At 35.7% G+C, this 13,949-nt stretch overlaps 1 protein-coding gene across 8 annotated transcripts in view; it reads left to right on the forward strand.

Moving 5' to 3' along the window:
- EEA1 (early endosome antigen 1) overlaps nucleotides 1-13,949 on the forward strand; it is a 114,304-nt gene that overhangs the window by 58,073 nt on the left and 42,282 nt on the right. For all 8 annotated transcript variants that reach the window (XM_019710311.2, XM_019710309.2, XM_019710307.2 and 5 more), the window contains 3 exons: nucleotides 4,824-4,973; nucleotides 6,029-6,148; nucleotides 12,068-12,271. In XM_019710311.2, the coding sequence (XP_019565870.2) occupies nucleotides 4,824-4,973; nucleotides 6,029-6,148; nucleotides 12,068-12,271 (474 nt within the window). The remainder of the gene's footprint in view (nucleotides 1-4,823; nucleotides 4,974-6,028; nucleotides 6,149-12,067; nucleotides 12,272-13,949) is intronic.

Genomic DNA, 13,949 nt, shown 5'->3' on the forward strand with positions numbered 1-13,949 from the left:
TCAAAATATAATTATTGTTAAACCAATAATATAAAAATTAGATATTTTAAAAGAAGAAAACATATTAGTCCTAACAAGTATTTTTTATTAGAAAATAATGTCTATCAGATGAAGTTTAATGCAAGTTTTGAATTTGCTATTAATTTAATTTTTGAATTATGTATTCTAATTATTTCTTGTAGATAACACTAATAATTGGTTGAAAAATGGAAATTTGGGGAAGAATAAAGTCCTCCCACTTTTTTGATAGTGTTCAACTATTTTCACTTAAATGGCAGTGATGCTTGCTTTTGTAGCATCAATTCTTCTGTCTTCTCGGCCTGAGATATTCTTCCTATTCCTCTTCTCCTTGATAAATACTAATTATTTCACTTGTCACTTTTCTACAAATCTTTTTCTGAACAATGCCACTTCTAACCCTCCCCCTCCCAAAAGATGGCTCAGCTGTGTACATATCGACTTTTTTACTTACCACATTATAGTTATATTACCATACCTGTTTCTTCACTAGACTCTCAACTCTCTGGGTGCAAAGACCATGTTTTACTAATTTTTTTAATCCTCACTACTTGGCACATTGTTTGTTAATCAGCAAATGTTTTAGTGAGTAAGTAAGTGAATGAATAAATGCAGACATTTCGTAATGGAAGGAAACTGGGGCTTGGGGATATCGGTGAATAAAATCACTTAGATATTTGACTTTCAGTTCAGATAAACAAACTGGGCGTTTATGGTTTGTACAAGACATTGTGCCTTATTGTTAGGAGATACAGAAGTGAAAAAGAACACAGTACCTACCTTTAATAGTTATGCATATCTCATTGAGAATAAGGTAAGTGCCTATCCCATACCAAAGAACGTGAGAAATACAATAAAATGATCCCATATAAACACACTACGAGAATTTAGAAGAGTTCCTCTCCCACATAGTACTTCATATTGTGTAATTATTTTATCCACTTATGTGATCAGGAAAATCTTTGTGTGAGAGAAAGGTGATGCTTGAAATTGTGATATTGGATAGTTTTAGGCAAGGAACGCTTTGAAGGCAGGAGGGTCTTCCAGGCAGAAGGAATAGCGTGAGTAAACTAGTGGCAAGCAAGTATTACAGGACCCAGGAAGGGACACTGATTTGCTCTTAGGATAGTATGTGTAATAGGAGTGGACTATTGTGACTGGAAAGAGCATTTGGGACTTTATTATGTAGGGTCTGGAATAGCAGGCTGAGGAATTCGGGCTGCATTTGGTTGTCAGTGGGTGGAGGGAGGGGCATCAGGAATTTCTGAGCACCTACTCGAACACAAATTTTTATACGAAGCCTTGAATATGTGATGATTTGGTTCAGTCACAGTTCTGTACAAAACAAAGAGGTCATAGTGAAAACCTTGAAGTGATGCCATTTAGCTTCTTTCTTTCAGCGTAGTGTCTGGATTCCACCATCAAAGTATGTCTCAAATCTGTCTACCTCGTTTCATCTGGACTGCTCCTACCCTTCCCCTAAGCCACCGTCACTGATGACCTGGGCGACTGTGTTAGCCCTCCTCTAAGTTTCCCTTCTTCTAGTGACCTCCTTCATCTATTCTCCATAAAGAAGACAGGCAGACATTTTTAAAACATGAAGGATATCACTTTCTTCCTCTCCTTAACACTCTGTTTAAAGTGGTTTTGCATTACATTTCAAACCGAAACCAAATGACTTAATTTGGTGTATAAGCCTCTGTGTGGAGTATGGTCCACACTGTGTCTGCAGACTCCTTTTTCCTACTGCGGTAAAGCCATGTTGGTCTCCTTTCAGGTCCTCAGACACACCAGCGTTTCAGGTGCTTTCCTGCCTTAGGGCCTCGGCCTGTGTTTGTTCCTTCTCGGTGTGCTCTTGACTTCAGGTCTTCACAAGGCTGGCTTAGGTGCCATTTCCTCAACAAAGCCTTCCAGGACCACTCTGTTTAAATAGTTTGTTCCTTATATTCTGGAAGCTTCTTTTTTCTTCTTCTTTATAATGCGTTGTACTGTATATTAGTTTTTTGTTTCCTTCCATATTGTCTACAATCCCCATTGGACTGTGAGCTCCTTAATGTGAGGAATTTGTTTTATTCTATATTCTCTCAGCCTCTACACTCAGGGCTTTCAGTAAATATCTGTTGCAAGAATGGAAGGGAACCTCACCTTAAACCTTTTTTTCAATATCCTTAAAGCATATAGGCACAAACTGGGTTTGCTTTGCTCTCCACTGTATCATACTCAGCATCCATTTCAGTGCCGACAAAATTACATAGCTGGCAATTGTCAACAAAGGACTTGAAAACAAAGTAGCATATATGCTTCATATTTGTGTTCATGAGCACTTCGAAAATAGCCACACATGTGCAGATAATGATTTGTTTTGTAATTAAAAAATTAGATGTCATCAATTTAACTTTTAAAAATCATCTAACATGCCATCTTGAATAGCCTAGTGGTTTATCTGTATGGATTTAGGAACCAGCTTCCTGAGTTCTAATTCTGTGGTCTACAAACTGTGTGATCTCATGCAAGTTATCTAATTTGTGTCTCACCTTGCTCACCGATAAAATGAAGATAATAATGGAGCGTTCTCCATAGGGTTATTATAAGTATTAAATTAGTTAATATTTGTGAAGCATGTAAAATATGGCCTGGAGCGTAGTAAACATTATTAGGAATATAATGAATAAAGAATTATGAAAATACGTTTGCAAAACTGAATTTATTAAAGAACATATGCATATATACATATATCTGAAATTACAACTTTAAGGTTGACCCATTTATTAATAACTCCAGTGTGTATTATTTTTAACTTCTTTTTCTTTAACATATTTACTCAAAAATAGTATTGGCATCATTGTATAAGGGATTTTGGTCTGCTTACATCCTTGGGCACCTTTAATTTGAGATTCATTTCTTTATTAAAGTTCAGAGATTTATCAGGAATTATACAGTAATGTCTGACAAAGTTATAAAAATTACATATCTTTTTTTGCACTCTCTTTAGTAAATCTTCACTTTGGAGCAATAGTTATCTTTAATTTTGTCATTCTCAACTCTGTACAACAAAATCACCTGGGGAGATTTAAAAAATTACCGATATCAAGGCCTCACCCATGGTATAGTTGCATCAGAATCTCTGGCATATGCCTGGGCATTGGTATATTTAAACGTCTCCCTTGTGATTGTACTGTGTGCAGTTGAGATTGAAAACTGCTTCTCTTTAAAGTGTTGCTTTTCGGCACATGATTTCTGAATTCTCCTGAATCTAAATATCATCTGATTCTTGTTATTGAAAACATGGATTTCTCGACTTCAGCTCAAATGTACTCAGTCTAACTTGTAGGGGAGAAGTCTGATTATCCGTGTATTAACAATGATATCAGGACATTCTTATCCAGCAAGCTTATGGACTAAACATGGGTGATGTCTGTTTGGAAGAGATCCAGCACTTAGATGCTGGAAATACAAGTTTACTTTGAAGGCCTGCTTTGCTTGCATATACCAGGATTGGGCCTAATTGTTTCCGTGAGAAGGGAAAGGTTGGGGTAGTTATTAGAGTGCCAGTTCATTGCATTTTTAGAAGAATGAAAAGGAGACAGATGTCACGGTGCTGGCTAAGGACAAGGGTAAAATAAATACGTTCTCTTTAACTGTTGCTGCCTCCTGTTTTAGTTAGATGGAAACATATTTCAATTCAGAAATTAACTTTCTTTTTAAATTAAGGATAGGATATATTCTGATAGCTGCAGTTTTTTTCATAGCGTAAGAAAATAGTGTGTGTCCATTTTCTGATAGAATTTTACTTTTTCCTTGCCAACTATGAATTGTTATAGAGAAATATGCAAGTATAGAGCGTATAAGTATAAACATGACGCAAGGGCTATAGATTCTTAATATTTTAAGATTTAACATGAATAGTTTAGATTGAAAGCAATTGTATAGAATGTTTTGTATTAATTTATTGAGGCATATGCATTTGTTTGTGTTTTGAGGCTGGTGTGTCAGAGCCTTGCCAAATGTCCTACATACTTATCTCCACACAACTCTTTTTTGCTCTACATGCCCAGCACTTGTGCAGTAATTCTTCAGAAGTAATTCAAACTTTTATCTTTTTAAAATGGGTTTTAATGGAAAGCAGCCCCCCACCCCTAATCCTAAGAGAAGGTTACTGTTAATTCTGGTGGTATTAGAGAATATAAAGAATTTGAGAATGTGATGGTTCTTAGCTTCAGGTCAAATTTCTCCTTTAGTTTTAACTGGGTGGCAATTTTAGAGTGAGTGAGGGTGACCTAATATTTTAAAAAAATAGATTCTTTTCTCTATTTTATGTAGAAATTATGTGCCATTTTGAGGATTTTGAAGTGCTTTGTGCTCTCTTCAATACACAATGAAAAGAGGTCAAGTGTGGTGGTTCATAACTATAGAAACACAACAAGAATCACTGTGGAATATTTAAAAAGTACTTTGGAATAGGTCTGTGTGTGCGCTGTCTTAATTTTTAAGTTTCATTTTATTATTTTAAGTTCTTCAAGTGATTCCAACCCTTATGCCTAAACAAGATCCTGTGGTTCATTGTATTTTTTTTAAGAGAGCAAGAAAACCAGAAACTGTGATGTTTAATTATAATTTTATGTGATTCATCATAATTTATGTGATTAAAATTCAGTTGGATCTTAAGTTCCCCCAAAGTATCGTAAAAATTACAATATTATACTTATATTGGAGAAAAGTAAAACGATGTTTGGAAAAACAGGCGATGGTGGTGATGGTAGTGTCTGTGTTTATACATGTGTCTATACTTGTTTTATTTTTGAAAGTTACATGGCAAACTTCTGGAGACAGAGCGCCAACTAGGAGAAGCGCATGGCAGGCTGAAGGAACAGAGACAGCTTTCAAGTGAAAAGTTGATGGATAAAGAACAACAAGTGGCTGACCTACAACTCAAACTTTCTCGTTTAGAAGAACAAGTAAGCTAGCATTTCAAATGAGTTTATATTAGCAAATTTGTTGATAGATTTGAGGCATCTTGAATATTGTTGTGGTTCAGTCTTTTCATTGTCAAGAGCTTTTAACTGGACAGTTCCTTTTTTTTTTAACTTTAAATTGTGACATTTATTTTTCCCCAATAAAAACATCCTACTTATTAACTACATTAAGTCATTTTGTTGTAACTATGTGCCCTACAGTGCTCAACAAAAATGTAAAAGAATACTACCCTTTAGGCAGTATTCCTGCTTTAGGCAGGAAAAATTCTGGCGGTGAACCTCTGTCAGGTTGCTGAGGAAGAGTCTACCTACCCAGGAAGGACCACTTCCTAATGAAACAGTGAAAAATGAATAGTTGATGAGGGTCATTGGTGGCACGTACATGGTGCATAGAAACTTTGAGTTTGCATTCAAAGATTGACAATTTTAAAAATCACACAGAAGATTGAATGCTTTCCTAATTAAAGGTGTAGTTGCCAAAAATCCTATTATTTGGCTAAAGTAAAAGTTATCATTGCATTATGTCTTTTATTAGAATTGAACAAATGCTGAGAGTTAAAATCTGTAGCTTCAGCAACAGATTTTTTTCTTGACCCAAAATCTTAGATGTGTTAGATGATCCTATTTTTTTCCAATAAGTGATAATTATGATTGTACAAAATATATAGATATAGATATAATTTACATATCTATATCTATACCTATAGTGTGGTTTAGATAATTGTTACAAAAATTTGTATGTAATTAATTCCTTGATCATATTAGTATACAAAAAACAATAATAAAGTAAATGCCCGCCTAGAGAAAGAACTGTATTCTTTTCAGGATGAGAGTCTATTCCTAGGGAATAGTTTCCTAATCATGATATTAAGCTTTTATAAGTAATGACATATTACTCCTAAGGTTGATTATATATTGTCTGAATTTAGTTTTCTATTCAGACTTGAGAATTGTGAGATTTGAAGTAATGCCAGGTGTTTATGAATGACAGCATTATGCCTTTAAGTTGTCAACTGACAGTCTACATTTTTTTTAAGTTGAAGGAAAAAGTAACAAATTTCACAGAATTGCAGCATCAATTAGATAAAACAAAGCAACAGCATCAAGAACAACAAGCTCTTCAGCAAAGCACTACAGCAAAACTTCGAGAAGCTCAGGTAAATATTATTTGAATTATTAGTTTTTTAAACAAAAATAGCCAAATCATTATTTTTTTGTTTTGGTAAAACTAGATAATGTAAAATACCTGATTATGAAGGCTGTTGGTAATTTTCAGTATCTGGATAATCAGAAAACCTTTTTCTTTTGATTGGTATGTTGAAAATTTTCTTTAAAATATTTTGAAATTATTTATTATAAATAGATTTATTATATATTATAAATAAATTTTTTATTTATAAAAATATTTAGTTATTAAATTTCTTAACTAAATCTATTACATTTATTTAAATAAAATGTGTTTATTATTTATTTTATACATAATATATTATTATTTAGTATTGTTTATTATTTATTAATTTATTATACAGTTACTGTTGATATACAAAATTATATTAGTTTTAGATGTATTGTTTAAATAACTCATTTGAAAATTTAAAAAATACAAATACAATTTCTGGGTTTAGTTAGCCTAATAAAAAAGAACATTTTGTATTTCCTGGAGTAGAACTTAATGTTTGTTGGTCATGTCTTTCCCTGCTTCAGAACTATTGTATCAACATTGAAATTGTAGGTTTAGAAAATATAAGTGATTGGTTAAATTCATAATACGTGAGAAGATTGAAAGAAGTTAAATTTTTGTTTTGTTATGGTGAGGGGAAGAAGGTGCCTAAATGTTTGACTTTGGCATTCACTTACTCCTTCAACCTTTCATTAATTCATTGACAATAACTGAGGACTATATGCCAGGCCCTGTGATAAGCTCTGAAATAAAGAGATGAGTAAGACACAGTGCTGCCTTCTAGGAATGGCAATCTAATGCTGTGCACACAGAAACAAGGTTGGAGTTTAAAGGAGGCAGTAAGAAACATGCCTTCTCTCCTTTTTGAATTTGGAGAGTGGCCTGGGAGTCACACGGACAGAGATCAAAGTGCTGTATTCACATATTTGTTCTTTCATTCAATGAGTCAACAAATATGTATTAATGTCTGCTCTTAGCCAAGGAAGTGATTTTGTAGACATGACAGTGAAGAAAACAGATAAAAATGTCTGCTCTCATGGCGCTTAGTGAGGGACAAACAATAGCCAAGATAAGTAGGCAAAATATTATACATAGTGTGTTAAAATGGTAACAAGTGTTAGGGCTGAGAAAAGGGCGAGGAGTAGGAAGTATCTAGGAAGCTGGAGGTCAATGACTGCAATGTTAGATAGCTGTGCCAGGGAAGGCCTCTCTGAGCTGAGGAAAGTCCTGAAGGAAGAAAAGAGGCTGTGAGCACTGTGGATATCAGAGAGAAGAACATCAGTGTACTAAAAGGCCCTGAGGCAAGAGCATATCTAAGGAACATAGGAAAGCCAGTGGCTGCAGTGGTGTGAATAATGAGAAGTATTAAAAGGGGCACAGTCAGAGGAGATCATAGAGGGTCAGAACATGTAGAGCCTCCCAGAAGGGAGAGAGAGGCATGTTACTGGAAATTTTAAGGATTTTACTCTGAGTGGGGTGAGAAATCATTGGAGGGTTCTAAGCAAAGGAGTAACATGATCTGACTTAGAATTTCACAGCCTTACCTGGGGTGCTGTATTGAGAGTAGACTGTGGGGGCACATGAGAAGCAAATAAATTAGCTGAGAGACTACTACAATAATCCAGACAATAAATGATGTAGGTTAGACCAGAGTGCAAAAAGTACAGGTAGTGAGAAATGGTTGGTTTCCAGATGTAGGTAAAGGTAACGGTGAAGCTGATAAATACTGATAGATGGATGTGGGACATGTAGAGAGAAGTCAAGAATGAGTCCAAGGATTTTGGCTTGGATAGTCAGAAGGATGGAGGTCAAGCAAGATGAAGGCTGAAAATCCTATTGGATTTGGCATCATGGAGGTCATTGATGACATTGGTAAGAGCAATTTGGGTAGAGCAGGAGGGCTGAAAGCCCGATGGAGAGAATTCAAGAGAAAATGGGAAGAGAGAAGTTTGATAGCATGAATATAGAGAACTCTAGGAGTTTTACTCTAAAAAGTAGCAAAGAAATAGGAGGTAAACCCGAGGTAGAGAATTTGGCACAGGTCTGTAGCCCGGTGGGCTTTCCTGTACTGTACCACATAATTAAATTTATCCATCCACTCACAGACTAAGCTGGAAATGACAGTCTTTCACCTTCTTATACACAGATTGTCTCTCAGACTGAGGGGAGAGCAAGGGGCTGAATTAAATGAGCTTTGTTTTTTATCCTAACTTTCCAATTAGTTAAATTCTCATTCCCTGGGGAGGAATAAGAAAAGGATGGCAAAGAAGCCAGGCAAAGTCTCTCATATGGAAACATGAAAAGTCCTAAAACTAATTAAAAGAGATGTAATGAGTGTAGTTCTAGGTGTATATACGTATATAAAGTCATTGTGGTAGCATAGAGGATAGTTATCTAACTTGGATAGAATCTGGAAAGAGCAGTCATTAAAAACTTGCTAGAAGTGACAATCTGAATTGCAAAGGATGCATAGGTGTTTCTGGGTTGCAAAGGTGGTGATAGTGAGGCGTATACTCCAAGAAGTTACAAGGACAAGGATACTGAAGCTGGTGGCAACTAAACTGTTTTCTTTTGCTGGAGCTTCAGATGTAATGGAGAGATTAGTTAGAGAAGAGGCCAGAGCATTAGACGTGTAAGTTAATGGAAGGCCTTGTGTGACATTTATTCTTGAAGATAGAAAGATATTGAAGGTCTTAAGATAGAAGTACCATAGCCAAATTTGATTTTTAAGTAGCTTATTCTTATGGTTATGTGAAGGATGGATGGTGGAAGGAATATTCTGAAACAGGAGATCAGTTAAAAGATTAACAAATTCAGTAGTTTAGATGAAAAAATAATAATGATCTTAGTTCAAGCAATTGTTTAAAAAGTGTCGTAGGGACAAATATTAGTAATACTTGGGAGGTAAAATAAATAGGACTTGTTGACTTAACAGTTGTAGGGAATGAGAGAGAAAAGGAATGACTTCCTGATTGATAACATTGAGTGCATGGTAAATGGAGGTGTCATTAACTGTGTTAGTGAATGTGAGACAAATGGCCATCACATTTTATGGGGGAATGTGATGAGTGTAGTTTTGGATATGTCTTGAGGCACCTATGGGATATATTAATTTAGAGCTTGGAGGAGGGGACCGTGTTATATGTATTAGCTGTGAGAGACATCAGTATAGATGAGGTAAATGGAATTATTAGAATAGATGTGGTCAGCCAGGGAAGAGAGTATCATGAGAAAAATAGGTAATGAGTAACACAAGACTTCCGGGAAACACTGGCACTTAAGGAATGGGTAAGTACAGGAAAAGCAGCCTAAAGAGAAAATGAGCAGAGTAATTAAGGAGAACCTCCGTAGTGGAAGCTAAAGGACTTCAAAGGTGGGTGTATGGTGGGGATGCCCAGTATGATCAATGAAAAATGTCCATTAGGTTAAGCAATTAAAGAGGTAAATTACTGACCTTGTTAAACATAATTTAAATAAAGCGATATAGATGAAAGTCAGATTTTTGATTGATGAGTAAATGAGAGATGAGGGAGTTAGGAAAGTAAATATGCATTATTTTTGAAATTTAAATGTGAATTGTATAAAGACTGGGCAGAAATTGGGTGGGGCTTTGTTCAGGAAGTGTCTTGAGAATGAGATGTCTGAACATGTTTAAGACAGAGGGACTGGTAGAAGGAGTAATTGAGGGTGTTGGAAAAGGAGAGATGACTGAAGGTATAGAGTATTGATAAAAAGCTATGATGTCACTGATACAATGGGTGGTGGTAAGTTTGAATTTATCCTCTGAAGAATATGTTTTGAAGCTTGAGGAAAGGAGGTAAGTTGGATACATATAATTTTATGTGTTAGGAACTGGAAAAATCAAGGCAGATATTCCTGAAGGATATCCCCTCCCCCCCCCTTTTGGATAAAGTTGGAGATAATAGCTGAATGTCAGGCAGCAGAGACTGAGAATTTCTAGAATATTGAAGCTTTTATGCAGTTATTGAGGGGAATGTTTGCGGGTGACAAGCTTACAAAGTGAGAGGATTAATGGAGGCTGGAGCCTAGAAATTTGTATTAGCACCAATTTGTGGAGTTTTGTGACTTTGCTCTAACAGTGCTTAGAAATGTAGGGGTGGAGGAAGCAGATTGAAATATCGATCTAGGATTGGGCTTTATGGGGGGTGGCCGTATTAGAAATTTTGGGGTAAAAGGAAATGGAGAATATAGTTGAAAGAATAAAGTTGGTTTATATCCATATGTGAAGTTCAGGAAGAGAAGCTAGCCTTATTCTAAATAAGCTTGAAGAAAATTGAGGTGAATGTCTCTGTGACATTGAAGAGCAGAAATGAGATCATGAAATTGGAACACAGTCAGGAAGTTGTGGTCACAGAGTAAGATAGATGAAATTTTTCATCTGGAGCAACTTATAAGGTTCTACACGTGAGGGACTGAATAGAATGAGTAAAGGTCTAGGAATTAAGATGATGTGCATGTTGAGGCTTTGCTCTTAATTCTCTATGCATTTTGTATTTCCCAGGAAACTGGCAGAAATTGGGATTAGAGAAAGACTAAATCAGGTCTCAAGTCTTCAGTGAATAGAGGGTAGAATAAATAAATGACCCCAAAAGCAGCATGAAACTTTTACGTAAGGAAGAGAATAATGGCAGCGAAAAACCAAGAAAGGGGCAACCTCCCCTGCTTGCCAACCAGAAGAACAGGCCTTACGTATCAGGAGTTGAAGGGGAATCAGTGTGTATAAGGAGAATCACATTTTAGTTATGCCTTGGAAATAGTGACTATTCTGGAAAAAAAGCTAAGGTTCTAGACGATTAGTGGAACGTGGAGACGGGTCATTAGTGGCTGGAAACAGGATGAGAACAGAGAGGTTAGGTGGCCTTTCATCTTTTCATGATTGAAGCTTGGAGGCGTGAGGAGTATGTTTCAAAGTGACTGATTTCAAATATTGGCATAAACCGTTGAGGATAACAAGTGGTTGCTAGCTCTGTCTTACAAGGTGCTGTGGGCTACAATAAGATTTGAAGAGGGGCTTTTTAGGGCATTGTTTTGGATGTGGGCTATTGCACTGTACTCCATGTAACATTATTTTGGTAAAGTAAAAGAAGAGGCATCCCTTGATGTATCGGTAGCAGATACATTTTGTGGTACTGAAGTGAGCCTTCCTGAGTGTGTATGTTAGAATGCAGTCATTTATATTTCTGTTACTTCAACAAATATCTTAGAACATGTGTCTTAGATACATCAATGAGTAAAACAAACAAAAATCCTCACCTTTGTGGAGCATTTATTCTAGGGAGGGGGCAGAGGTAGGCAGATAAACATGAAAAATAAGTAAATTATTTAGTGTTGTTAGAAGATAAGTGCTATGGAAAGAAAAAAAATATTCAGGAGAGGACATATTGGGAAAGGTTACAATTTTTAATGTAATGGTCAGGGTCAGGACTGATTGAGAAGGTGACCTTTGAGCAAACATTTGAAGGGGAGGGAATGAGCCATGTGACTGAGGGGGAAGTGTTGCAGGCAGAAGCGTTAGTGCAAAGGCTTCGAGGGGCGCGTGTGCCTGGTGTGATTAAAGAATGAGAGTCCCATGGGTCTCAAATGGATTGAACAAGAAGAGCAGTAGGTGGTGAGGTCAGAGTGTTACAGTAAGAATGTGGTGAATTGAAGGGTTTTGTTGTTGTTATATTCCAATTTGTTATCAATAATATAGATTGATATTAAATATATAGTACTAATTATTTAATTATATTTGCCATGTTAACATGTAATGATTAGTAAAAAAAAGTAAGACTAAGAGTTTGCGTCATAAAATTTATTATCAATCATTTTATGTTTGAGGAATAACTTTTTAAGTTCTCTATCCTTAAGGTTAGTAGTTCTCAATTCTTTACAGAATGACTTAGAACAAGTACTGCGTCAAATTGGCGATAAGGACCAAAAGATCCAGAACCTTGAAGCCTTATTACAGAAGAGTAAAGAAAATATTTCCTTACTAGAAAAGGAAAGAGAAGATCTTTATGCAAAAATTCAGGCTGGTGAAGGGGAGACTGCTGTTCTTAACCAGTTACAAGAAAAAAACCATACCTTACAGGAACAAGTAAGCTTATCAAATCTATTCTATTTCTAAAATTTACTTTTATCTCTCTACATCTTAGAAAGTGCTTTATTTAAATGATTCTTTATTCTGGTTATTTTTAGTATTTTTTTATATTATATATTTTTGACAAATACCATCTCATTTACCTTAGAGGTATGTTGTTATTGTAGTGAAATTAGGTTAACATGTTTTAAGAAAGGAAACCTCAGTTCATGTTCCAGGATTTAACTTATTACCTATGTGACCACAAGCAAATTATTTCACCTTGTTAGCTCAATTGAAAAGTAGAGATGTTATTAATAATCATACTTGCCTGGTGGCATTTTATTTTGTTTTGAAAAAAGAATGAATAACAATATCTCTATATATACACTGAAAGTACTAACCAAGTATTAGTTGTTACTGTGTATTGGTTAGCATACAGACTTAGTGCTTACTTATTTTTTGATAAGGTATATGTCTTTGGAATATATAGCTAAGGATAATTTTGGTGTTACTTATTCTAAAATTTGTGTGTAGTTTAAAAGACACATAAAACTTAGATTAATACATTTTCAAACTGGAAAGAAATTATAGTTACTTTTTTGGGGGGAAGAATTGTCCATTGAGGGAATTATAATTATCTAAATGAGAAAGTAGTAAAGTATCAGTAGGTCATAGCACTTCTCTAATTTGGATATTAGAATATAACACAAATTTTTCCCAGATTTCAAAGTTAGCCTTAGTTACCAGGTTTTTTTTTGTTTTTATTTTTTTTAAGTAGTGAAAAAGTAGTTTATTGGAAGAAAAAGTACACTTCAAAGAGGTAAAAGTGGGCCCGGGCAGAAAGCGGTGGCTCAAGGCCATTAATAGAAGAGAAAATACGCTCCACAGGGTTTGGAGCAGGCTCCCAGCAAAGGCAAGGCTCACGGGGGGGCAGGGGTTACCATTTTTTATGAAGAATTCTTTAGACTAGTGTTTAGTTCTAACTATCATACAGCTTGATGTTGCTTATTATTCAAATATGACCAGAAAAGCCTATGCATTTTTTTAAATAAAAGAATAAATAAAAATCTATGTACTTATGTCTCTGGTCATGTTGGAGGAGCTGGTACCTCTTAGGCTTCCCACCATAAACAACTAGAAAAGTGGGGGAAAAAATGTATAAAACCACTCTTTTCACCCCATGCAGGGCTTTGACCCCTGAGAAAAGAGAAACAGATGAAATGAGTCTTTTGGCCACTCCAACTTTAGACCTGGAGACATTTTCAAGACAGTGATGCAGCTTGGGGAAATCTAAGGAAAACACAGTGGTCGTCACTGAACTGAAGAGTGAGAGATTGAAGTTCAGGGAGGTTGAGGCAGCTCAAATTTGCAGGGGAGAATATCAGAGTGGAGGGAACATGGGGAGAAAAAGCTCCGGAAATCTGCATGAGGATCCACTTGAGCCTTTGGCTGAATGTTGTGCTCATAAGGTAGGATTCCATGAGGTCAGGTAACGAGCAATTATTAGGAGCTGTAGGCTGAAAAATGATCAGAACTCACAGGGCTGGGAGATGTTCAAGATCTAGCCACTCAAAGAAGAACTTAGGGGTATTCATTAGAAACCCCAGAGATGTAACATCTTAGAAGCAAAGCTAAACCAGCCCTTAGAGTAATAGCTAGTGCACACCTGACTTAACAAAGCGTAAAAACAAGC

Source organism: Rhinolophus sinicus, linkage group LG02 (genome assembly GCF_036562045.2).
Source record: "Rhinolophus sinicus isolate RSC01 linkage group LG02, ASM3656204v1, whole genome shotgun sequence".
Classification (NCBI taxonomy): Eukaryota; Metazoa; Chordata; class Mammalia; order Chiroptera; family Rhinolophidae; genus Rhinolophus; species Rhinolophus sinicus.